Source organism: Bos javanicus, chromosome 28, assembly GCF_032452875.1.
Source record: "Bos javanicus breed banteng chromosome 28, ARS-OSU_banteng_1.0, whole genome shotgun sequence".
Taxonomy (NCBI): Eukaryota; Metazoa; Chordata; class Mammalia; order Artiodactyla; family Bovidae; genus Bos; species Bos javanicus.
Genome location: NC_083895.1, coordinates 5,301,017 through 5,327,909, shown reverse-complemented (window position 1 = coordinate 5,327,909; position 26,893 = coordinate 5,301,017). Strand labels below are relative to the sequence as shown.

The 26,893-nt window shown below is 45.8% G+C and overlaps 1 protein-coding gene across 1 annotated transcript in view; it reads right to left on the bottom strand.

Annotated features, from left to right (window-relative positions):
- Positions 1-26,056, bottom strand: part of TRIM67 (tripartite motif containing 67) — a 66,791-nt gene extending 40,735 nt beyond the window's left edge. Inside the window, exon 1 of the mRNA XM_061404812.1 lies at positions 25,001-26,056. Coding sequence (XP_061260796.1) covers positions 25,001-26,041 — 1,041 coding nt within the window. The 5' untranslated portion in view covers positions 26,042-26,056. The remainder of the gene's footprint in view (positions 1-25,000) is intronic.
- Positions 26,057-26,893: the final 837 nt, after the last annotated feature.

Here is a 26,893-nt window from a genome sequence, read left to right as displayed (position 1 = left end):
CTTATTTAACTTATATGCAGAGTACATCATGCAAAATGCTGGGCTGGATGAATCACAAGCTGGAATCAAGATTGTCAGGAGAAATATTAACAGCCTCAAATATGCAGATGATACCAGATGGCAGAAAGTGAAGAGACACTAAAGAGCCTCTTGATGAAAGTGATAGAGGAGAGTGAAAAAGCTGGTTTGAAACTCAAGATTAAAAATACTACAATCATGGTATCTGGTCCCAACATGTCATGGTAAATAGAAGGGGTAAAAGTGGAAACAGTGACAGATTTTCTTTACTTGAGCTCCAAAATCACTGCAGCTGGTGACTGAAGCCACGGAATTAAAAGATGTTTGCTCCTTGGAAGAAAATCTATGACAAACCTATTAAAAAGCAGAGATACCACTTTGCCACCAAAGGTCCCTATAGTCAGAGGTATGGTTTTTCCAGTAATGTATGGATGTTTTCTTTGCAGCCAAAGATGGAGAAGCTCTATACAGTCAACAAAAACAAGACCAGGAGCTGACTATCACTCAGATCATGAACTCCTTATTGCCAAATTCAGACTGAAATTGAAGAAAGTAGGGAAAACCACTAGACCATTCAGGTATGACCTAAATCAAATCCCTTACAATTATACAGTGGAAGGGAGAAATAGATTTAAGGGACTAGATCTGATAGATAGAGTGCCTGATGAACTATGGACTGAGGTTCGTGACATTGTACAGGAGACAGGGATCAAGACCATCCCCAAGAAAAAGAAATGCAAAAAAGCAAAATGGCTGTCTGGGGAGGTGTTACAAATAGCTGTGAAAAGAAGAGAAGCCAAAAGCAAAGGAGAAAAGGAAAGATATACCCATTTGAATGCAGAGTTCCAAAGAATAGCAAGAAAAGATAAGAAAACCTTCCTCAGTGATCAATGCAAAGAAATAGAGGAAAATAACAGAATGGGAAAGACTAGAGATCTCTTCAAGAAAATTAGAGATACCAAGAGAACATTTCATGCAAAGATGGGCTCGATAAAGGACAGAAATGGTATGGACCTAACAGAAGCAGAAGATATTAAGAAGAGGTGGCAAGAATACACAGAAGAATTGTACAAAAAAGATCTTCATGATCCAGATAATCACGATGGTGTGATCACTGACCTAGAGCCAGATATCCTGGAATGTGAAGTCAAGTGGGCCTTAGGAAGCATCACTACGAACAAAGCTAGTGGAGGTGATGGAATTCCAGTTGAGCTATTTCAAATCCTGAAAGATGATGCTGTGAAAGTGCTGCACTCAATATGCCAGCAAATTTGGAAAACTCAGCAGTGGCCACAGGACTGGAAAAGGTCAGTTTTCATTCCAATCCCAAAGAAAGGCAATGCCAAAGAATGCTCAAACTACCGCACAATTGCACTCATCTCACACGCTAGTAAAGTAATGCTCAAAATTCTCCAAGCCAGGCTTTAGCAATACGTGAACTGTGAACTTCCAGATGTTCAAGCTGGTTTTAGAAAAGGCAGAGGAACCAGAGACCAAATTGCAAACATCCACTGGATCATGGAAAAAGCAAAAGAGTTCCATAGAAATATCTATTTCTGCTTTAGTGACTATGCCAAAGCCTTTGACTGTGTGGATCACAATAAACTGTGGAACATTCTTCAAGAGATGGGAATACCAGACCACCTGATCTGCCTCTTGAGAAATTTGTATACAGGTCAGGAAGCAACAGTTCAAACTGGGCATGGAACAACAGACTGATTCCAAATAGGAAAAGGAGTATGTCAAGGCTGTATATTGTCACCCTGCTTATTTAACTTATGTGCAGAGTACATCATGAGAAACGCTGGGCTGAAAGAAGCACAAGCTGGAATCAAGATTTCCGGGAGAAATATCAATAACCTCAGATATGCAGATGACACCACCCTTATGGCAGAAAGTGAAGAGGAACTAAAAAGCCTCTTGATGAAGGTGAAAGATGAGAGTGAAAAAGTTGGCTTAAAACTCAACATTCAGAAAACGAAGATCATGGCATCTGGTCCCATCACTTCATGGGAAATAGATGGGGAAACAGTGGAAACAGTGTCAGATTTTATTTTTTGGGGCTCCAAAATCACTGCAGATGGTGACTGCAGCCATGAAATGAAAAGACGCTTACTCCTTGGAAGGAAAGTTATGACCAACCTAGATAGCATATTCAAAAGCAGAGACATTACTTTGCCAACAAAGGTCCGTCTAGTCAAGGCTATGGTTTTTCTAGTGGTCATGTATGGATGTGAGATTTGGACTGTGAAGAAAGCTGAGTGCCGAAGAGTTGATGCTTTTGAACTGTGGTGTTGGAGAAGACTCTTGAGAGTCCCTTGGACTGCAAGGAGATCCAACTAGTCCATTTTGAAGGAGATCAGCCCTGGGATTTCTTTGGAAGGAATAATGGTAAAGCTGAAACTCCAGTACTTTGGCCACCTCATGTGAAGAGTTGACTCATTGGAAAAGACTCTGATGCTGGGAGGGATTGGGGGCAGGAGGAGAAGGGGACGACAGAGGATGAGATGGCTGGATGGCATCACTGACTCGATGGATGTGAGTGTGAGTAAACTCTGGGAGTTGGTGATGGACAAGGAGGACTGGCGTGCTGCAATTCATGGGGTCGCAAAGAGTCGGACACAACTGAGCGACTGAACTGAACTGATGGATGTGAGAGTTAGCCCATAAAGAAGGCTGAGCACAAAAGAATTGGAGCTTTTGAATTGTGGTGCTAGAGAAGACTCGAGAATCCCTTAGACAGTAAGGAGATCAAACCAGTTAATCCTAAAGGAAATCAAGATGCTGCACCTCCAATACTTTGGCTACCTGATGCAAAGAGCTGACTCATTGAAAAAGATCCTGATGCTGGACAAGACTGAAGGCAAAAGGAGAAGGAGGCAGCAGAGGATGAGATGGTTAGACAGCATCACCAATTCAATGGCCATGAGTTTGTGCAAACTCTGGGAGACAGTGAAGGACAGAGAAGCCTGGCATGCTGCAGTCCATGGAGCCACAAGGAGTTGGGCACAACTTAGAAACTGAACAACAATGAAGTGCACGAAAAATGTAATGTGCTTGAATCATCCAGAAATTATCCCTCCTGACCCCGATTCATGGGGAAAGTGTCTTCCTCAAAACCAGTCCCCGGTGCTAAAAAGATTGGGAATTGCGGTTCTACTTGCAGAAGTCCCCTGACCAGACTCCTGCAAGTAGACCATTCTTGTAGCTCCTGTGTCTTAGGTTTTGAGGAAGACTTTGGAATCAAAATGCCAGGTATGGATTCCAACTCACAACCTCTGTGTCCTTGGGTGAATTGTTTAATCTCTTCCTGCCCCTGTTTTCCTCCATGGTATAAAGGGGGATAGTGGCAGGAGGAAACTTGTGATGCTGTTGTGGGCTTAAGTGAATTGCTGCTTGTCAGTGTTGCGAGCACAGGCTGGCACACATGCAGTGCTGTGTGTAGTCCCTGTCATGACTTTGAACCTGGCTCTCAAAGCTCCCTTGGATTCTGTGAGTGCTTAGGAAAAAGTGTAATTTTTCCAATAAATCTTCAGTTCAACTGAGCCATAGTTGGTTTCTTTTGCTCACAACAAGTAAGTCTAACTGGCTGGGAGGTCAAACAAACACAGATATCTATGCTGTAATCAGCGATTCATGCTGTACTTGGGTAAGTTGAGTCCCTCTGGAGATGGGGATGGTGGGAACTATTTCTCCTTCCCAACCACAGCTCAGCTTCAGAGTCCAACTCCCCAAAATGTTGACAGCTTAGGAGTTCTTGATGAGCTCCTGCCCCAGTCGTGCAGGGGGAGCAGTTCAACTTGTCAACAGGTATCTTCAAGCTGCCGACATTGATTTGTCAGAGACACCGGCCAAACTTCCTTGGCTAGGCCTTAATGCTGGTGAGGTCAAAAATAAGAAGAAGCAGGCCTGAGGGGAACTCGCTACATCACTACATGTACCCCTGGGCACACACGGTCACTTCCTATTCTGATAAAAGGGTCAGTTAGTGCCAAGTGACCCTCAAGAGCTCACGTGTGCAGAAACCAGACCCAGATTAATTGGAAATTCTGTGTCCCCCTAGGGACATAGGCTTGTCAGTTCATGTAGGAGTTAACAGGCAAGACCAGCAGCCAGACACAGAGAACCTCAGCACACCTGCCAGGCTGCTCCGTCTCGCTCCATCATGCATCCCTGTATGCCTGCCTGATATGGTCTCCCCCTTGTTTTGCCAGTGCCCACCCTCATCATCCAAAACTCAGCTCAGGGCTTCCCTGGTGGTTCAGTGGTTAAGAATCCCCCTGCCGAGACAGGGGCGTGGGTTCGATCCCTGGTCTGGGAAGATCCCACGTGCCTCAGGGCCACTAAACCGTTGTGCCACAACTACTGAGCCCATGCACTGCAAGCACTGAAGTTTGAGTGCATGATCTCCTTCCCTGGTGAGTGTAGAGTTCTAAGATAGTTGTCTCTAAAACAAACTTTCAGGGCTTCCCTGGTGGTCCAGCGGTTAAGAACCCACCTGCCAATGCAGGGGACACAGGTTCAATCCCTGATCCGAGAAGATCCCATGTGCTTCGGGGCAATTAAGCCCATGTGCCACAACTTCTGAGCCTGAGCTCTAGAGCCTGTGAGCTGCAGCTACTGAAGCCCTCACTCCCTAGAGCCTGAGCTCCACAGTAAAAGAAGCCACTGCAGTGAGGAAGCCTGGCACAGCACTGAAGACCCAGCACAGCCAAGAAATAAATAAAAAATAATAAAAATAAATAAATCTTAAAAAAAAAAAGCTCAGCTCAAACGTCCCTCCCTCATGCTGTCTCCTCTCTCCACCACCCCTTCATGGCTGTTGGAAAGGCTACTTTTCTGGGCTCCTGTACGGGCCCACATCTCATTATACTGTAGCCAGCGTGCATTTTACCTTTTCTTCTGCTCAACTGTGTAGTCTTAGAGGATGGAAACTCTGTCTGCTTAATCTCTGTATGACTTACCAGTGTATAGTCAATAAGTATTTGCTGAACAGATGAATTGAATAGTTTTGTTTTGTTTTGGTTTTTTTTGGACAATATGGCAGAGAAGTTTATAAAATGAACCAAAGATCAGAAGCAAGGACCAGGACTTCCCTGGTGGTCCAGCGGTTAAGAACCTGCCTGTCAATGCAGGGGACATGGGTTCGATCCACCTGCTGTGGAGCAACTAAGCCCAGCGCCACAACTACTGATCCTGTGTACCACAGCCCAGGAGCCACAGCTACTGAAGCCCGCAAGCCCTGCAGCCCATGCTCTGCAACAAGAGAAGCCACAGCAAGGAGAAGCTTGCACAGCACAGGACGAGTAGCTCCCACTTGCCACAACTAGAGAAAACCCTAGCCCAGCAATGAAGGCCCAGCACAACCAAAAATAAATAAATACAATTTCAAAATAGTAAAAATTCATACGCAACCTTAAATATCCAGGAGTAATGGTTAAATCAATGTGGCATACATATGTATGTTATTATGTATGTGGTCACTATTAAGGTAATTATATTAACACATATGTAAGAATGTTAAGAGTACACATGAATTTTCACATTTTTCTTTGCATCTTGTCTGTATTGCCTAAATATTTAAAAATGAGTATCATCTTATGTAATTGAAAAAACAATAGGGTTATTTTCACTAAAAAATTCATGTTACTAAGGTCTCATTTGAAATTTCTACCCTGAGCAGTTAAGCAATTTTACAACTGCAAACAGTCACGTGCTCTTTCCCTAGATGTCCTCTGATTCAGGACATTTAGACTTCAGAACAGTGTCTTGATGCAACATACCATTGCTTATGATAAACCTGGATGGCTAATATTTTCAATATAATCAATTTGGGTGATCACCACGAGGGCTCAGAGGAAAGCTAAAGGATTACACGGCTCCCCTTGAAAGCCCTTCTCTCCTGCACTCCACTCCCGCCCAGAGTCTACAGGGTCCTCGCTGCCACCCAACACCTACAGCCCCTCTCCCACCTCAAAGCCTTCATTCTCTCTGACCCACCACAAGGATCTGAACTCCCACTTGCCTTAATGTGCCTAGTCTCTGCTAGAAAACCATTCAAATCCATCCTGGCCAAATATTTTTATAGGGTATGAGGAGACAACTTCCCTGATGGCTCAGATCGTAAAGAATTTGCCTGCAATGCAAAGTTTGATCCCTGGGTCAGGAAGATCCCCTGGAGAAGGGGAAGTCTACCCACTCCAGTATTCTCGCCTGGAGAATTCCATGGACACAGGAGCCTGGTGGGGCTACAGTCCATGGGGTTGCAAAGAGTCGGACACGACTTAGTGGCTAACACTTCCACTTTTTTTCATGAGGAGACAACTGGCTCCCTCTGCCTGGTTAGTAACTTAAAATAGTTTTTCACTGTCCTGATCCTCAGTGCCACCAAATGTGATATAGAGGGTCACTGCAGGTGTACTCAGTTAAGATGAGGTCGTAGAGGGGTAGAGTGGCCCCTTATCCCGTAGGACTGAAGTCTTTAGAAAAGGGAAGATTTTCCCTGGTGGTCCAGTGGTTAAGAATATGGCTGCCAATGCAGAAGACACAGGTTCAGGCCCTGGTATGGGAAGATTTCACATGTTCCAGGCCACTAAGCCCATGTGCCACAACTACTGATCCCTCGCTCTAGAGCCCATGCTCCGCAACAAGAGAAGCACCGCAGTGAGACGGCCGAGCACTGCAACCAAGAGCAGGCCCCCTCCACAACTAGAGAAAGCCACGCACAGCAACAAGACCCAGTGCAGTAAAAGTTAACCAATTAATTAAAAAAAGAAAAAGAGGAATCTGGAGACAGACACACACAGCAGGAAGATTGGAGTTACGCAGCCACAAGCCAAGGAGCTGCCTGAAGTCAGGAGAGAGGCCTGAATCAACCTGTCCCAGAGCCTTTAGAGAGAGCCTGGTCCTGTGACACCCTGATCTCTGACTTCCAGTCTTCTGAGCTGTGAGACAAGAAATTTTGGTTGGGTTAAGCCACCCAGTTTGTGATCATTTGTTATGGTAGCCTTAGCAAACTAGTATACTTTCCCCTATTCTAACATGCGTGTTAAGTAGCTTCAGTCATGTCTGACCTTTTGCAACTCTATGACTATTGGTAGCCCACCAGGCTCCTCTGTCAGTGAGATCCTCCAGGCAAGAATACTGGAGTGGGCTGCCATTTCTTCCTCAAGGGGATATAAAAAATGTTTTTTCATATATATTCATTGAAAGTGAAAGTGTTAATTGCTCAGCTGTGTCTGACTCTTTGCAACCTCATGGACTGTAGCCCACCAGGCTCCTCTGTCCATGGGATTCTTCAGGCAAGAATACTGGAGTGAGTTGCTATTCCCTTCTCCAGGGGATCTTCCTGACCCAGGGATCAAACTTGGGTCTCCTGAATTGCAGGTGGATTCTTTACCGTCTGAGTCACCAGGGAAGCCCATATAATCGCTGAATGGAATCATACTACATATACTCTTTCTCTAGACCATAACATGGGCTTTAAGTTCTTTAGAGAAGAGGGGACATAGCCAAGTTGCTTGTACCTTCAGGAAAGAAGCAGGGGCTACAGTGGACTGAGCGCCCTGCAGTTACCATTGGTACCTTTCTTTACTTCATCTCACTTCATCCTCACACCTTTCAAGTGTGAAAACTGAGGCTGAGGGGCATTAAGAAAGTTATCTCAACACACAGCTCTAAACTGAACCCAGAGCTCTTGATTTCAACCCAAATCCTCCCCATTATATCAGTGAGGACCAGAAGGTTGGTCCAGGTAGTACTAGGATAGATCACCTCTCTAGCACATATTCATGTAGGGTGGTGAAAAGGCCCCACCAAGGAGACAACTGCGTCATTAGGGTGATGGCTGCTTCTCAGGCCTCCTGCAAGATCTCGGACCCTGAAACAGTTCCCCCTTCTTTCCCACTGTGTTTGGCCTTGACACTCACAACGATCATGATCATGGTGGTGACACTGGCTCTTCTTTTCCTAGCACTTACTGTGGGGTGTGCACTGCTTAAAATGCACGATCTCATTCCCTGAAAAGTGGTAGAGTTTTAGGATAGTTATCGCTAAAACAAAACTTCAGGGCTGCCCTGGTGGTCTAGAGAATCTGCCTGCCAACGCAGGGGACTTGTGTTCAATCCCTGGTCTGGGAAGAAACCACATACTTTGGGGCAACTAAGCCTGTGGGCTACAACTACTGAGCCTGAGCTCTAGAGCCTGTGAGCTGCAACTGCTGAAGCCCTCATGCTCTAGAGCACATGCTCCACAACAAGAAAAGCCACTGCAATGAGAGGCACGTGCACTGCAGCTAGAGAGCCGTCCCCACTCCCTGCAACCAGAGAAAGCCCGCGTGCAGCAGTGAAGACCCAGTGCAGCCAAAAACAAATAAATAAACGAAATTTCAAAAAGAAAAAAAAATATTAAAAAAACACAACGAACTTTATTTATTCTGTTTCTGCTACTTCTGGAGCACTAAAGAGTTCGGGAATCACAGTCTAGTAAACAGACTCTGTTCTCTGGACAAGAGGTAAGAGCTAACATTTGGGAAAAGTCTCAACCACTTTTCTAGTTAGCTTCTGTCATCCCACGAGATCAATGGATTGTTTCCAAAACCACTAGCGAATATAATGGGGGAGGGGTGTGCCATGCTAATGAATGCAAATGCTTCTCTCCATCAGGGGCCAAGAAAAACCGCATAATTCTTCCTGCCCTCATTTCCGCACTGTTCCCTGGACTGCCCCTCCTGCATGAATCACACTGTTCCAAGAGTCACCATGAAGCTAGAAGGGACCCCACTGAAACAGTCATTTACTGTGTTGATATTAGAACGCATTTTGGTGTTGAGTCACCATTCACATATTAAACAGATGTTTCTCTGGCCTCCTGGGTGCCAACTTCTCTTCTGGGTACTGGGGGTACCCTTGCTGCCAAGATGTCCCAAATACAGCATTGTTTATGCATGTGATGTATTGTTGTTGTTTAAAGCAGAGACATTACTTTGCCAACAAAGGTCCATCTAGTCAAGGCTGTGTTTTTTCCAGTAGTCATGTATGGATGTGAGAGTTGCATTATAAAGAAAGCTGAGCGCCAAAGAATTGATGCTTTTGAACTGTGGTGTTGGAGAAGACTCTTGAGAGTCCCTTGGACTGCAAGGAAATCCAACCAGGAAATTTCCTAAAGGAAATCAGTTCTGAATATTCATTGGAAGGACTGATGCTGAAGCTGAAACTCGAATACCTTGGCCACTTGATGCAAAGAACTGACTCATTTGAAAAGACGCTGATGCTGGGAAAGACTGAGGGCAGGAGAAGGGGACGACAGAGGATGAGATGCTTGGATGGCATCACCGACTCAATGGACATGAGTTTGAGTAAACTTCAGGAGTTGGTGATGGACAGGGAGGCCTGGTGTGCTGCAGTCCATGGGGTCGAAAGAGTGGGACACGACTGAGCGACTGAACTGAACTGAGTCACTAAGTTGTTTCCGACTCTTTGTGACCCCATGGACTGTAGCCCTCCAGGCTCATTGGAATACTGGAATGTGTTGTCATTTCCTTCTCCAGGGGATCTTCCTGACCCAGCAATCAAACCCGCGTCTTCTGCGTCTCCCGCACTGTGGGTGGATTCTTTACCACTGAGCCACCTGGGAAACCCATGCATGTGATGTACAAAGTTGATTAAATAAAGAGAACTGGTAAGTCTCTGTCACCCACAAAACAGCACTGACAGGTGTAAATAAGAAAAGTCTGGTTAGGTGGGATTTTTACATTTAAAGCTGTTTAGCACATGAGACACCCCACTCCAGTACTCTTGCCTGGAAAATCCCATGGATGGAGGAGCCTGGTGGGCTACAGTCCATGGGGTTGCTAAGAGTCGGACACAACTGAACGACTTCCCTTTCACTTTTCACTTTTATGCATTGGAGAAGGAAATGGCAACCCACTCCAGTGTTCTTGCCTGGAGAATCCCAGGGACGGGAGAGCCTGGTGGGCTGCCGTCTATGGGGTCACACAGAGTTGGACATGACTGAAGCAACTTAGCAGCAGCAGCAGCAGCACATGAGAATGAGTGTCATGGAGACTCTGAGAAAACCCAGTTGGTAGAAAAGTAGACCAGGGCACAGCAAGATTCTGCTTGCCTGAAGAAAGGCCAGAGACTAAAGAGATCATGTTCCAGTGGTAGCATATCAGCCTGGGACAGGATGGTGGGTGCACAAACCCCTGGGTCAGAATTCTGACTTTGTCTTTGTACAAAGGCCATTGCACAGCAAAGCCAGGTGATTTTTTTTTTTTAATCACCTATGGCCCAAACTACCTCTTTATTGGGATCAGGCCAGCCCCAGTCACTGGCAACCATAACAGAATGGTTTTGGGGACAATCATGTCTGATGAGGACTTATCTTAGTGTTTTCTATTCATGGTTGGGCTTCTGTGGTGGCTCAGACAGTAAAGAATCTGCCTACAAGCAGAAGACCCAGGTTTGATCCCTAGGTTGGGAAGATCCCCTGGAGCAGGGAATGGCAACCCACTCCAGTATTTTTGCCTGGAAAATCCCACAGACAAAGGAGCCTGGCTGGCTACAGTCCATAGGGTCACAAAGAGTTGGACACGACTGAGAGACTTTCATTATCCATGGTCAAATTATTTTAAAAAAAAAAGAGAGCACTTTCTTTTCATTTGGATATCTCCTTCCTTTCAGCTCTCCAAATCCTCCCAACACTTTGAAACCCAACTCAGCTCCAATCCCCTCCGTGCAGCCTCCCCTGCCATCTGCTGTTGACCCGACTCTGCTCTGCACCCATTCACACTTAGGGTGTAGTGCCAATTATCTGCACTCTGGGTTCCCAGGTGGCACTAGTGGTAAAGAACCTGCCTGCCAGTGCAGGAGACACAAGAAACTCAGGTTTGATCCCTGGGTTGGGAAGATCCCCTGTAGTAGGAAATGGAAACCTGCTCTTGTACTCTTGCCTGGAGAATCCCAGGGGCAGAGGAGCCTGGTGGGCCACAGTCCACGGGGTCGCAAAGAGTCTGACATGACTAAGTGAGCACAATGACACATCTGTGCTCTGGTGCTGTTCTTTATTTCTTGTGCGCAAGTGGAGAGACGGGCCCTTCTGTCCATCTAAAAGACTAAAGACCAGTGCAAAATCGACTCCTTTATCAACCTTTTCCCAAGTTCCTTTCACTGCCGCCTTGCTCCTGCAAGTCTTTTCTCTCGTAGTTTCCTCACTTCTTTTTTTTGCCCCCTCTCTCCTCTTAACTCAGCAAAGCTAACTGAGATGTTCAAAAGGTTTTTGCTGCCAAGTTTTACTAGCAAACTGGATAAATATAACAACCCAGGGAAAATAATGAAAATTTACAAGAACCTTCAAAAGGATTGTAGCCAGGCTATTTCTACTCTTCACTGAAATTTAAATGAAGCCAACAGCTAATCTTTCTTAGGCTCCCAAAGTAGCTGTCCCCTTAAATGCTACTTCTGGAATCCATGTATCCCATTATTCTCTCACCACTGTCTCGAGATCCAGAATGTTTTCTGAGTCTCAGATGCTGTGTGGGTAATTTAAGTTCCCTCACTTTTATCAGAAGCAGTGTCATAGGTCTCTGTGCCCCTCGTATGTGAATATATGTTCATCCCTGGTGTTTGAAAGTAGAAACTTGACTTTCAATATCTTTGTTAACACCTCACACAGTGTTGTATATTCAAGTCTCTCCTTTTGATCCCTGGGTAGGGAAGATCCCCTGGAGGAGGGCATGGCGACCCACTCCAGTATTCTTATCTGGAGAATTCCAGGGACTGAGGAGCCTGGAGGGCTACAGTCCATGGGGATGCAAAGAATCGGGCATGACTAACACTTTCACTATTTCTTTCCCTGCTGAAAAAACTCCTGCTCATCATTCATGACTGCAGCTCAAACACCATTTTCTCTTCAATCTCCCACTTGCTACCCTTCCCCTTTCCAATCTCCAGGCAAAATTAACTGCCTTTCCCCCATCTCTTCTCTCATCAGTTTATTCACTTGACAAATATGGCACGTATTCCACTTTTTAATATCAGTGGTACAAATATTACAGGGGAGTAAAATTATCCTCTCCTCCAGTTGACTGTGAGCTCCCTGTAGCCTGTTTCAAGTGTATCCACAACCCTCAGCGCAGCCTGTGGGTTATGTAGGTGCCCAGTGAATGCCTATCCAATGGAATGTTTCAGTTGCAAAATGCGAAGCCGTGAGATGGTGTTTGTCCTTCCCATGCTGGAGGAGACACAAATGCACCCAGGAATGAGTCACCTTAACTACTCATACGTCCTGTGGACCGCACCACAGGCATTCCGCCACCATCACCACCACCATCACTATCACAGCACCCAGAAAACCCTGAAGCCTGTGTACCCCAAGTGAAACAAGATGTTCTGAGAACCAGAGGAGCTTGGAGAAGTTACCCATAATGCACACAAGCAGAAATCACTTGAGGAACTACCTGAATTTTGATTTGATCTTCCTGTTGGAAGGTAATTTTGCTCTCTTGTGTCTCTCTGAGTGTTGTCAGTGAGGCAGTGGTTGCTCTTTGTCCTGGGCGGTCCTTCCAAGGATGTTTGCATAGACAACAACCTCGGAAGCTAGACTTACTGTCTCCCTCTGGAGCAAAGAGCCCTGTGCTTAATTAATGCCTTTTACCAAAGATTCAGCTTCCCTAAGCTCATGTTTCTCTTCTATAAGGCAATTGACTGTGTGTGCCAATGTCATCTGGCTATCTTCACATCACCTTGGGGGAACTGGGCTCACGGAAATGGCACAAACATGTGAATACTATGACTGTGAGTATACCATGCTATACTACTGCTGTGAGTAATAAACTGTCTTCAGTTCTCACCCAGGAGTGTCGCGTCTCCTGTGCACATCTATGAACTGTGGCAAATGCATGTGTAAGCTTGTACACAGGCTAAAATCTCAAATCTCTCATGGTTCCTGACAGCCTCTCAGCGAGGCCTTCTGGCCCTAATGGGCCCTGACTTCCCCTCTGAGCATCTTCCCCTCCAAACAAGCTACAGAAGTGGAACCCTGCTGAGCTATGTGGAAGACAAATATTCATCAGGAAGAAGCTGCAAATACTTGTACAGGAAGCCAACTTGAGAGGTGATACTCACACCCTCTAAACAAGCTGAGATATGTGGTGATATTCACAGGAAAGTTGTAAAACAGGACAAATGATCCTGCAGTCAAGACCAGGCATAGTCATTCTGGAGTTTCTTTATTGTAAGGGACTAAAAGGGAGAAGGGGAAGGCAATGGCAACCCACTCCAGTACTCTTGCCTGGAAAATCCCATGGATGGAGGAGCCTGGTAGGCTGCAGTCCATGGGGTCGCTAGGAGTCAGACACGACTGAGCGACTTCACTTTCACTTTTCACTTTCATGCGCTGGAGAAGGAAATGGCAACCCACTCCAGTATTCTTGCCTGGAGAATCCCAGGGACGGGGGAGCCTGGTGGGCTTCCGTCTATGGGGTCACACAGAGTCGGACACGACTGAAGCAACTTAGCAGCAAAAGGGAGAAGGGAGCAGTCATGCATCCCAGTGACTGGGAGGGTCCCTATTTCTTGTTCTGAACATTTTCAAACAATATTTTGCTTTTGTAACAGTGACTGGGCACCGTTCAAAAGTAGAGGACTTTCTTAACAAGATTTTCCAGAAGTTTCCGTTTCTTTTTTGCTTTATTCAAGCAAGCCACTTGCTTGATTATTCATTAATCTATTTAGTTCAAAGGGGATTTAAGACAGCTTTCAAGGGTTTATAGAATTCAAGATGGCCTTACTTAAAGAAAAACAAAGGATGCAGCATAAAATGGAGCTGGAAATGAGGTTCCAAATTTATAACATAAATTTCACACCAAATTGTATCCATTGTGTACACACCAAATATTTGGCTCTAAGCATTTTGGCAACCAAGGAGAAAAGTGAAATCTGACTATTTGCATAATCTAAAGGATCTATTAGATTTTAAAAGAGAGACATCTGCACCTCAGAGCTGGCTTGAAGGAGAGATATGACAGTCACCACAGGAAAATACAAAGCCCTACCAGGACCCTTGTTGTCTCCCTCCAAATAAAAACCTTAAGCCAGTGGGAACAAAGAGCAAAACCTGTCCCTTTCACCTACCACCCCAAGCAAAATGAAGACCCCACAGGGCTGGAGACAGGGAAAAGAAAAATACCAATCCTCCTGGAGAAGATGCAGGAGACAGCCATGGGTCCAGATCATTCAAGGCTTCCTACTGCTGGGGAAAGGCAGGACAACTGAGAAGATGCAGAGGAAAGATAAAAAGGGACTAGTCTGTTGACTTGACACAGCCTAGGAAAGAATCAGTGAACTTAAAGACAGATCAATAGAAACTAAGAAACTGTAACACAGAGACAAAAAGAATGATTAAAGGGAAAAGAACAGAGCATTCAAGAACTGTGCAACAATATCAAACAGTGTAACATACATGTAATTGGAATACCGGCAGTAAAAGAGAGAGACAGAGAGCAGAGCAAAAGAATAATCTGAAGATAATAGATGAGAATTTTCCAAAAATAATAAGACATCAAACCATGAATCAAAGAAGCTCAGAGGATACTAAACAGCATTCAGTTCAGTCGCTCAGTCGTGTCCGACTCTTTGTGACCCCATGGACTGCAGCACGCCAGGTTTCCCTGTCCTTCACCATCTCCCAGAGCTTGCTCAAACTCATGTCCATTGAGTCGACGATGCCATCCAACCATCTCATCCTCTGCCATCCCTTTCTCTTCCTGCCTTCAATCTTTCCCAGCAACAGGGTCTTTTCCAATGAGCTAAGTGGCATATGAATGTATAAACTTCTCTCCATTTCTGGACTTTCCTGGTGGTCCAGTGGTTAAGAATCCACCTGCCACTGCAGGGGACATGGGTTCGATCCCTGGTCAGGGAAGATTCCACATGCTGTGGGGCAACTAAGCCCATGCACCACAACTGCTAAGCCCATTGCACCGCAACTACTGAAGCCCATGTGCCTAGAGCCCGTGCTCCTAGAGCCTGTGCTCCACAACGAGAGAAGCCACCACAACGAGAAGCCTGCACGCCACCACTAGAGAGTAACCCCCACTCGCCACAACTAGAGAAAGCCCATGCACAGCAATGAATATCAAGTACAAACAACAACAGAAAATAACTTCTCCCCATTTCTGCTGCCTTCCTCCTAGTTCAAGTCCATATTTATAGTCCAAGTGACTCCCATGGCCTCTAAGTGGTCTTCCTTCCTCTACTCTTATCCCCCTACCACACATTTTCCAACTGCAGTAAAAAAATCTTTAAAAAAATAAACATCACTCCTCAGCTTAAAGTCCCCCAGTCATCTCCCTTTGCATTTAACATAAAATCGCATGTGTTCCCTGCACCCTCTGGATCCTGTCTGTGTCTGCTCCAGCCACTTATCCACTTTCTTCATGTACTCTAAAGGTTCTTGGGTCTTGCTTTCCCTGTGAAGTGAACTGTCTTCAGAACTGTGCTGGGCTGGTTACTTCTCAGCCAATCTTCAAATCTTGCTTTTTCCAACTTTCCCCATGAACAGGTCTGCCTAACTGCTTTTTATCACATTTTTTACTTCCATTGTAGTACTTATTATTATCAAAAATTATCCAGTGTATTTACTTGTTTATGCACATGTTGATTTTCTCTCTCCTGTGACTAGATCTCTGCTCTTGGGAGGGAAAAACATGCCCTTCCATAGCCTTGGTGCTTACAATGGTCCCTGGCATGATACTGGCATTGAAGATTTCAGGGTTGATTGAATAAGCAATTAGGTCATTTGAAGAATAAATAGGCATTAGTGGCTTAGGTTCAGAGGAAGGAATTACAGGTCAAGAGGTATCATCAACTTTTAAGTTATCCTCAGTGAGTGCTAGAGATGAATTTTAGTCATGTGGGTACACAGCTCAGCTAAGAGGTAGCCAGACATTTGATAACACATGATTATGGCAGAAAGTGAAGAGGAACTAAAAAGCCTCTTGATGAAAGTGAAAGAGGAGAGTGAAAAATTGACTTAAAGCTCAACATTCAGAAAATGAAGATCATGGCATCTAGTCCCATCACTTCATGGGACATAGATGGGGAAACAGTGGAAACAGTGTCAGACTTTATTTTTGGGGCTCCAAAATCACTGCAGATGGTGACTGCAGCCACGAAAAGAAAAGACGCTTACTCCTTAGAAGGAAAGTTATGACCAACCTGGATAGCATATTAAAAAGCAGAGACATTACTTTGCCAACAAAGGTCCGGCTAGTCAAGGCTATGGTTTTTCCTGTGGTCATGTATGGATGTGACAGTTGGACTGTGAAGAAAGCTGAGCGCCGAAGGATTGATGTTTTTGAACTGTGGTGTTGGAGAAGACTCTTGAGAGTCCCTTGGACTGCAAGGAGATCCAACCAGTCCATTCTGAAGGAGATCAGCCCTGGGATTTCTTTGGAAGGAATGATGCTAAAGCTGAAACTCCAGTACTTTGGCCACCTCATGGGAAGAGTTGACTCATTGGAAAAGACTCTGATGCTGGGAGGGATTTGGGGGAGGAGGAGAAGGGTATGATAGAGGATGAGATGACTGGATGGCATCACCGACTCGATGGACGTGAGTCTGCGTGAACTCCGGGAGTTGGTGATGGACAGGGAGGCCTGGTGTGCTGCGATTCATGGGGTCGCAAAGAGTCGGACACGACTGAGCGACTGAACTGAACTGATTTATGGAGTGATGTTAGCCACAATTCTCTGCCTCAAAAAGGACTGTCATTTCTGATTATTCATATTTTATTGGTTTTCTGGTTTTATAGATATCACCCAGAATATATAGATAAATTATAAGGAAGAATTTGGAGACTGGACAAGTACAAATACTTGCCTAAATTTCCTAACAAAACCTTGACCTATTTTTTAAAATGATGCACTGTCTGGACACGTTTTTCAGATGCCATGTGACTAAGGCCCAAATCCTCCTGCTGGATGAGTGCTGGAGGGGTTGATTCCAGTTTCTTACACCTGTCATTTAGACTCCCGCACCTCACTGGTTCCTGTCTCTTGTGGATCCTCCCCTATTCTCTATTTTCTGCAAACCTCTTCTTCCTTCCGTAGCCACATGAGAAATGAGGAGACAGAGCTATTTGATCTTCTAGATTTCCTCCAGCCCTCAAATTCTTTTATCCTATTTGTTCTAAAGAGGACGCACTGTCTCCTTCTCACCCTTTCATCTCCCTTTTCTGTAGCCCATTGCAGTCAAATGAGGGAGGGATTGTGCCCCACATGCTGCTCCACTTTCTAGACTAGGTGTCCGCCAACCCTTTATTTTTTCCCATTCCTAATGACTCTTTGGGGGTGCCGTATGCCACCTGTTTTCGTTCAGATACACAGAGTATTCTGCTACATTTTTGTAGTCAATAGAAAGGTACAAAGGAGGAAACTTGATCATCATTTTACAAATTGCTGTGCAACTGTGACAATCCCCGCAACCTCACTGTTCCTCATCTGCAAAGGAGGAGGCTGGAGTTATGATCTCTGCTAGGAAACAGCCTACCCTAGAAAATGGAAATTCTAAGCAGGGAGGCGTGAATTCATGAGAGCCCCACAATATGTGCCTGGATTTTCTCCTGCTCCTTTGGGTTTCATGATTCTGAGAGTTCCAACCACCCTCATTCTCTGGGCAGGCCCTTCAAAACTGCCTAAAGAGTGGATAAAGCACCCTCTTTGCTTCTTTATAGAAGGACTAAGACACAAACCCAAAGGAAACCCAGATACACAAACAGCAGTGAACATTTTTCTGTTCAGACCAGGGAAGCAGCGAAGAGCATCTGTCTGAAGTTCCCTTTGCAGGAGACACCTATGCTCTGGCCCAGGAGGGCTCAGATAGCACCACCGCCCCTCTGAGCTTCCTGCCTATCTCTGGGTCAGGGGGTTTTTGAGCACCATACTGCCTCCCTCCTAGCACCCAGAATCTGGTGAGCTTGAAGATTCCCAGAGTAATTAAGACTCTGGTTCAAACCTCTCAGCTCCCCCTAGAGTCCCCTTCACACTGCTTCTCAGATGATGTGCCAGAGTGTTGGGCCCAGTGCCCTTGAGCCCCCAAAGTATTCCCATCAGGGCTTCTCAAACGTTAACATCTGTCTGGACCAACTAGGGATGTTGCTGAATTCAAATCATGAGTCAGTGGCTGTGGAGGGTCTCAAGATTCCACGTTTTCAAAAAGCTCCCAGTGCTGCTGCTGCTCTGCAGACCACTCTTTGAGTCACGAGATACTAGTCTAGAAGTTGGCACATTTTCCCCCCATAAAGAGCCAGACAGTATATATTTTTGGCTTTGCAGGCTATAGATCTCTGGTCACAACTACCTAAATCTACCAAAAACAACCATCACCCAAAGAAGCCATGGGCAGAATGTAGGCAAATGAGGATGGCTGTGTCCCAGGAAAACTTTATTTACAGAAACAGGCAGTATGCCAGCATGTCAGCCCCTCTAATCCATCTCAGAGATTAGGAGATCTCTCCTTTCTAAAACAATCTATCTCACTGGCATCTACAAGCAAGGTCCCATCTCCACCAGTGTAGACCCAGATACAGGACATTCCACTGCAGGCTAAAAATAGAACACCTTAGCCATGGAGTGACTCAGTACTATACTAGGAAACACATTCTTCTGCAGTAATCTGGGGTTTTCCTTTCACAGTCTCTAAGGTCCTTCTCAATTCTCCTGAACCCCTATCCTCCATAAATAGTCTTCAAAGAGAAGAGAAAGCAATTCAAGTTTATGGATTCTTGCTTTCTCTCAAACACACTTTTTGTTTTTCAGATGTATGGAATGATGAGGAAAGAAGGTACTTCAAAGCTTGTAACACAGGGGTTCTTTCTAATAGTTGTTCCTGAATTACTGACCTGCCTGGAATTAAATCCAAGCATGAGGCAGGCTACAGCCCTGGTGGCTTTAAAGACAGTGGTGATGTTAACACAGAGGGTGGTTTCAGAAGACGGTGCAGCCTCTGCTTATCAGAGTTAGCTCGTGTTCCCAGGTGTCTAAGCAGTTTTGCCACTGGTTCTTAGCCAGTCTGGGACCGATGGAACAGAAGCCAGCCTATGCAATTCACTTCCCAGAGCTCCAGAGTTGGTGAAAGATTCAACATTTCAAACAATCCATGTTTCCACTCAGATTGTGTATATTTCCATGCTACATGTTCTGACAGCTCTGAGAGATTTCTGTTAAGTAACTCTCAGCTTGCAGTAATTAGCCAGAAAGCTGGAAACTTCAGACCTCCCAGAAGATTTTTGCCAAACACTTCTCTTTACCTAAATCTCTTTTCCCCTTTCAATCCTACTCAAAAATGCCTTAGATGGGCCCTGAAACGTTGGTCTTTTCATGAGCCTTAATTCAAGAGGGGATAGGTGGTGCTACTGGTAAAGAACCCACCTGCTGATGTAGGAGACCTAAGAGGCTTGGGTTCGATCCCTGGGTTGGGAAGATCCCCTGGAGGAAGGCATGGCAATCCACTCCAGTATTCTTGCCTGGAAAACTCCATGGACAGAGGAGCCTGGTGGGCTATGGTCCATAGGGTTACAAAGAGTTGGACACTACTGAAGTGACTTAGCATACACGCACATATTTAAGCAATAGTTATACATATTAAACCAGTTTTTGAGGCCAGACAGATCACAGGCAGGTAGTTATAAAAATCTAGATACTGTGATCCTCTTTAAACATAGTTCTAATAATAATGTAATGAAAATAGCAAGCAATGGTTACTAGAAACAAGACAATCCATCTATTTGTTTTCCTCCATGGTCCTTGTCAACTTGGACTCTGTGGGAGAGGGAGAGGGTGGGATGATTTGGGAGAATGGCATTGAAACATATAAAATATCATATATGAAATGAGTCTCCAGTCCAGGTTCGATGCACGATACTGGATGCTTGGGGCTGGTGCACTGGGATGACCCAGAGGGATGGTACAGGGAGGGAGGAGGGAGGGGGAGGAGGGTTCAGGATGGGGAACACATGTATACCTGTGGCGGATGCATGTTGATATATGGCAAAACCAATACAATATTGTAAACTTAAAAAATTTAATTTAATTTAATTTAAAAAAATAAAATTTTTAATATAGTTTTGCTATAGGGAGAATAGATAGGTATGAACTTTATGGAAAGCAATTTGGCAACATTAATCAGATGTCTGAAATCCAGATCTCCTTTGATATAGCAACTCCATATTTAGAAATTTAACTTAAGGTGATTATTAAGGATATAGGCATAAATTTAACTTGAAAAATGTTCCTATTGGCAAAAGACTGAAAACACCTAGATAAAGTCCAGCATCAAGATGTGGATAAATCCTTACAATGGAATAACATGCAGCCATCCAAAATGATGTACATTAACTGACAGGAAAGATATTCATATTGTATTGTTAAAGAAAAAAAAAGACAATTATAAAATAAATATATAATAGAATTCTAGAAGGAAAAAACTCCAAAATGTTAGAATTTGTTTTTCTCAGCAAATTGAAATTTGAGGATGATATTTAATTTCTACATCTCTACACCTGTAATTCTAATGCTTAACAAAGAGCATTTATTCCCTGTGTTATAATGTACCACAAATATTCTAATAAATATATTTATGATCATATACAATTATGATTACATGTTCTGCTTTTGTCATTTATGTGTTATCTTTTAATGGAGAAAGTCTTTCCTCTGAGACTTTAAAGATTAAATCCCATTCTTCATCTCTTCTGTAAATATAAGGTAGGACCAGGCTGCTGAGAAGCCTGACAGATCCTTGGGACATGGCAGTAACCTGAAGTCCCGTCTTTCCTGTGATTTTTAGACCTTACTGTCTCCTTTGCTCTTGTGAAATGCTGACTCATTGGGAACAGTATTCCTGGGGTACAATGAGATTTTGTTTTGATTCTCTTCTATTGTTCATGGTTCTCAAAAGATTTCTGAAGAAGGGCTTATCCAGCAGTCCCTACCTCAGTTCAAGAATCAACTTCTAACCATTTTAATTCAGAGTCCTGCACTCAGAGGAATTTCAGTGGTTGCTGACGTTCTGCGACATCACATACTAGGAAGAGGTCCATCCCACAGTGACCCTCTCCTTCTAGTTTCAGGAAAGTTAGAATTCCACCCAATAGCAAAAAGACAGAAGCTCTCATGGAAAACCTCCCTTCTTTGTCCTATCTTTTGGACTGTATTGCTTCTTCACATCAAATTCTTTGAAATGATTAAGGCTCTTCCAGGAGAATCATTCAAAAATGTGTTTGGCCAAGACCTGAAGTGTTTTCACTGTTTTTGAGAGGTGATAATCAACCTTGTTTCAAAATAGATTTCAGTGTCACTTACATGTCTCTTTGCCTAAGAATCACTAATTAGATGGCAAGCTCCAGTCGCACTAGAGAGGAATTAAAGCTTTGATTAAGGCTTCTCCAGTCATGGGGATATGAGAGAAATATTTCTGCCCCGATTCTAGTTCTGGTAGTATATCAAGATTGTCATGGCACCTGGGATTTTCAGACTATGACAGTGATAATGATGACAACAAAATCCAGAGACTTTAGTAAGTTTTACAAAAGAACTCAAACAGCCACGGTGGGAGTGTGAAAAATTGAGTTTATCTTTCAAAAGTAGTCATCTAGGGACTTCCCTGACAGTCCAGTGGTTAAGACTTTACCTTCCAGAGCATGGGGTTCTATCCCTGGTCAGGGATCCCACATGCCTCAGGGCCAAAAAACCAAAACATAAACAGAAGCAATATCATAACAAATAATAACTTTAAAAATGCTCCATATAAGAAAATAATCTTAAAAGCAAACAAACAAAAGTAGCCACCTTCACAGCTCAAAATGGTGGTCTAGATGCCTGCTCACAAAGCAAGATCAAACTTTCTATCAGGGCTCCCTCTGTTATCTTTTCTTTAGATTTCCAACCCCTAGTTGAGATGATAAGGAGCGCTTAATGATTTCCTGTTCTGTAGAAAAACAGCAGCTGGTGAAAGAGAATAGCAGAACTTCTTCTCATTCTTGAAAAGAAGTTTTCACAAAAGTATCTCATAGAATTCCTTCTTTACTTAGGAGTATGTCTTAGTTCCCTGAAGACATGATATTAAATTGAGACACTTAGGTTCTGCATAGCTATGTTTTCTTCAGATAACTGTCCCACTCTATTGAGCAAATATTATGTATTCTTTTCATATTTCCTCAGATAGAAATGTTGTAAAACTGCTGTTGACACCAAATCAAGATGACCAGTGTTTTCCCTGCATGATCTTGGTTATTGAAACCATTGATCATTATCCAACTCACTTTTCCAGGTAAGAGACTTAATCTTTTAAAATTGCAGATTCACCTCAACTCATTTTGGTTTCTACTCTACACTAAGCCTAAAAATTTGGGTGGCAATGTCTGAAATTAGTTCTAGCTATCTAAGCTGTGAAAATTTACCAGTTTGTAAATCTGAATGTGAACCTTGTCTTGATAATTGATCACAACTTCTTTGCAGAAGATTTCTTTATTTGTAAAATAATGTCTCTTCACTTGAAAGATAAAATAAACAAGGCAGCTACAGAAGGTGATATGCAACAAAATGTCATATGAACGACAGCTCACTGGAGCGGATATTCTCATTTAGCTTAAAGCTATTTTAGGACTCAACATGCTACCAGTTCATGTTTTCTCTAGATTACCAAGTGACTGCAGTCAAATAAGAACTCTTTGCTGTTGCCCTATAGCTTTCTGCAAGTTTAGTGCTTTTAAGGATTAAGATTATAATTCGCCCAGCCGTGTCTGACTCTTTGCAACCCTATGGATTGTAGCCTGCCAGACTCCTCCATGGAATTCTCCAGACAAGAATACTGGAGTGGGTAGCCTTTCCCTTCTCCAGGGGATCTTCACAAGCCAGGGTTCAAACCTGGATCTCCTGCATTGCAACCAGATTCTTTACCATGTGAGCCACCAGGGAAGGCAATAATAATAATAATAATAAATATATATTGGTTACTGTGAGTCAGATACTGTGCTAGAGGGTAAACATACACTATTATACTTACCCTAACAACAACTATCTGAGTTAGACATTATTCAGTGGGTTTAAAACTGTGCCTAAATGTTTATAGAAAGTGAATTACAAACCCTGAGAGTTGGATCTAGGTCTGTGTAACTTACAACATGGTTTCTCTCAAAGACATGAGAAATAGAATATTTCAGCATACAAAGATGTCACGGTCACCAGCAACTGCAGCCACCATAGATGGTGAGCTGGTCAACTCCGAGGGAACTCAGGAAGGAAAGAATACCAGCCATCTAGTAGCCATCACTGCCGCCACTCCCTATGGTGAGCCCTGAGGAAACTAAGGATGTGAAGAAAACACAGGATATTGGCCCCAATAGCTGAGGTGCATATCAAAGAAATGATTTCAGTGAGCCCAGACTCTTGAATCTTCCCATATACAGAAAAGCCCTAAATTCCTCAACTTGGGTTATCTGTCCTTTAATTAATGATAATCTTCTGATGTTCAGACTTGCCCTTATTTGCAAAATTTCTGTATAACCTTGTTCCTCCCGTCACCTCCTCAGAGCAGTTCTCTCAAGATTTCTTGAGCTGCTGCCTCCCGGGCATGAAGTTCTAAAAATTTCCACTAAATAAAACAAAACTCTCAACTTTTAGGTTGTGAATATTTTCAAGTCCGCAGACAGTGTTGATATTTTTGGGGTTATTGTTTTGATGGAGGTTGTCTGTGCACTATAGGCTATTTCACAGCTTCTTGGCCTCTAACCCAGATGCCAGGGGCAACTTCCTAAGTGTGACAACCAAAACTGTCTCCAGACATTAGCAGTGTCCTATAAGGAGAGTGAAATTGTTCCCAAATGAGAATCACTGCTCTAGAATTAGAGATTTGACTCCAGATTTCTCTTTTCTGGCCTATGATGCAGATTTCTCTCTCCAAGGTGGATTTCTGAAGTGTTCGTAATTTTTTTTTTCTTTGAAAATGTTGAGTTACAGAAATAACTGGCACACTGTAGCAGAAATTGTATAGCAACTGCATGTAATAAATCTATAGTATAAATGATTGGCCCCTTCTTCTCTCCCCCCTGTGCTCTCCTTTTTGTCCATTTCCAGTTGGATGATATGAAGAGAGAAGCATGGCAAGTTGCCTTATTTTCCTGTGTCTTTCCTCCTCAGTCAGAATACATACTTCCTGTTGGGCCCTTTGGAGACCTCCTGCTTCTCTGTGGGGCAAGAGTTTACTGGAAAGAGGACGTTGAATGATAAACATACAAATTTGCAGTTGGACTCTTTGAACAAGGAACCTGGATCACTGACCTTAGCAGTGAGTCCAGTTGCTCAGCCTGGCCTTTGATTAGGAAATTAAGGTGAATGTTTGTTAGAAAAACTGACCTCACTCATGCCTTGGGGTCTGATCAAGGGCCTCACCTGATTTTGCAGGCTTTTCTCCTTCTGTGTCAGATATGAAGATACACTGGCAGCCACAAGTGTATGCAAGTTACCTATTAGAGGCTGTTCCTTCCCACTAGGGAGGTGGCATCCCCAGGCAAGTCCCTGGGAAGATGGCTTAAAGCAGCCTGAAGATGAGTGTGGCTTTCTGTCTTCCAAAGAGCTTACTCTGCAACCCTGCCACACTTCCATCACCCAGAGTCCCAGTAAGAGAAAGTCTCTCTATAAATCCAGGTGCCATAAATCCAGAGGGGTCATCAATGTAACTTATTAGTCAACTTTGGGAGTGAAAGAGTCCTGCGACCTGCTTCTGCATTCTGGATGACTTTTGGGTAGAATCAAAACAGCCTCAAGGGGGAGGGGACCTAGTATGTCAACTTTCCATTCCCTTCCCATTTCCAACACCAACTCAGAGTACTTGTTCATTTAACCAACGGGGGGGGGGGGCCGCGGGGGGGGAGGCGCCCTTTTCTTTGCACCCGTGTCCCCGTGCCCCGCCAAGCGGGCGCTCACCTTGTGCTGTTTCCACATGGCCCCCAGCGGCTTCACCTCGTGCTTGCCGTGCCGGCCTTCCTCCAGGCACAGATAGCACACCGGGGTTCGGCAGCTTAAGCAGTACATGCTGTAGTTCTCCATTTCGTGTTCGGGGCACGTAGGGTACTTGCGGGCGGTGTTGCCCCCCGCCGCTCCGGCCCCGGTGGCTCCCGGGCTCTTGCAGCCGCCACTTCCGCTGGGGGCACCCTGGACAGCGCCCGGGGACCCGGAGGCGACTTCGGAGGGCGCGGGCGGCGGCGGCGGCTGCACCAGGCGATGCTTAGCGAAGGGTCCCCGGGATGGATGGCACTTGAGCTGGCAGGCAGCGCAGTAGAGCACGTCACACTGCTCGCAGAGCGTAGCGGCCGGCTCCGGCGGGGTGCGGTCGCACAACTGGCAGATGGCCACCGCAGTCGCTGCGGACGTCCCCGGCGCCGCCCCGCGGCCCTGCTGATACCGCTGCACGATGGCCTCAAGCAGTCGGTTGCGCTGGAAACCGCGCAGGCCGCGGTGGTCCAGGGAAGCGCTGCGGTGGCACTGCGGGCACGTGATGGAGCTTGAGGACGAGGACAGCGAGGAGCAGGCGGCGCCCCGGGCAGCAGCGGCGGAGGAGCCGGGAGGCGCGGGCACCATGGGCAGCACTCGAACCCCGTTTGGGGACTTGAGGCTCGGGGTGTAAGAGCCATAACCGCTGTCTGTTTCACTGTACAAGCTCAACTTGTCCGCGTGGTCGCTGCCGCCTCCCGCACCGCCGCCCAGGCCGCCAGCTGCGCTTCCGCCCGCGCCGCTGCAAGCCGGGCCAGCCGCCGCCTCCTGGTCTAGAGGGGGCGCGGCGGCGGCGCCTGAGGACAGCGCTGAGCCTCGAGAGTGCAGAAGCGGCGGGGGCAGGTGTTGCTCACCGTCCGGGGTCTGCACCGCGATGGTACGAGCACAAGGCAGGCAGACATTGTGGGAACACGGCAAGATGATGGGCTCCCGAAACAGGGAGCCGCACACTGGGCACTTCAGCTCCTCCTCCATCGCTGAGCCGGCGGAGAACTGCTCAGGGTGGAAGGTGGAATGGCCCAAGCTCCGCAGACGGGCAGAGAAGAATAAGTGAGGTTAGCACCAGTGAGATGGGAGGAGGGAGCATCACACGGGCATGACTACTTTGCAACCCATGGGCACGCCCCTCTCTCTGTCCTGGGGCCACCGCCCATAGACGATTAGGTGAGGGGGAAGAGGTAAAAGAGGGTCCTCACCTCCTGCCCGCGAGGCTCCTGCACCAGAGGCTTCAACCTGCGGCGAGAGTCCGGGGCCGGTCGGCTGCCCCCGCGGTGGCCTGCGAGATGCTTTAGGTGATGAATCAGCACTAGCGCCGCCGCCGGCAGTAGCGGGCGTCTCCTCTCCACATCAGGACCAGCTGCTGGGTTGCGGATCGCTAGCTCTCCCGTTTCAGCCCTTCGGTTCCAGATTCCAGTGGGCAGCTGTCCGGGGGCCCCCTTTGCCCTCGCTCCGCCCCTAGTCCGGGTGATCTTTGAGAAGGAGGGCAAGCAGGCCGCTTGGCCTTGGGGTTGGGTTCAGCACCACGAGGCGACGGACAGCGCCCGGGAACCGAAGGTGCAGCTCGAGCTTCTCGCGCGCGGATCCGAGGGCCGCCACCTGCCGGGTCTCCGCGCCAGCGACTACCTCCGGCGGCCGTGCCGGCCCGGAGACCTTCTCTCACCTCTCTCTCCGGCCGCTGCTGCCGCGGGCCGAGCGCGCCCTGGGGCTTTCTCCCCGAGGGCAGGATTGACCCTCCGCTTCGGTTCGCAGCCTCTTCTGCGGCGCCTCTGACCTTGGCCGCGCGACGCTGCAGCCAGCGGGCGGAGGGCGAGCGCCCGGCTGGCTCGG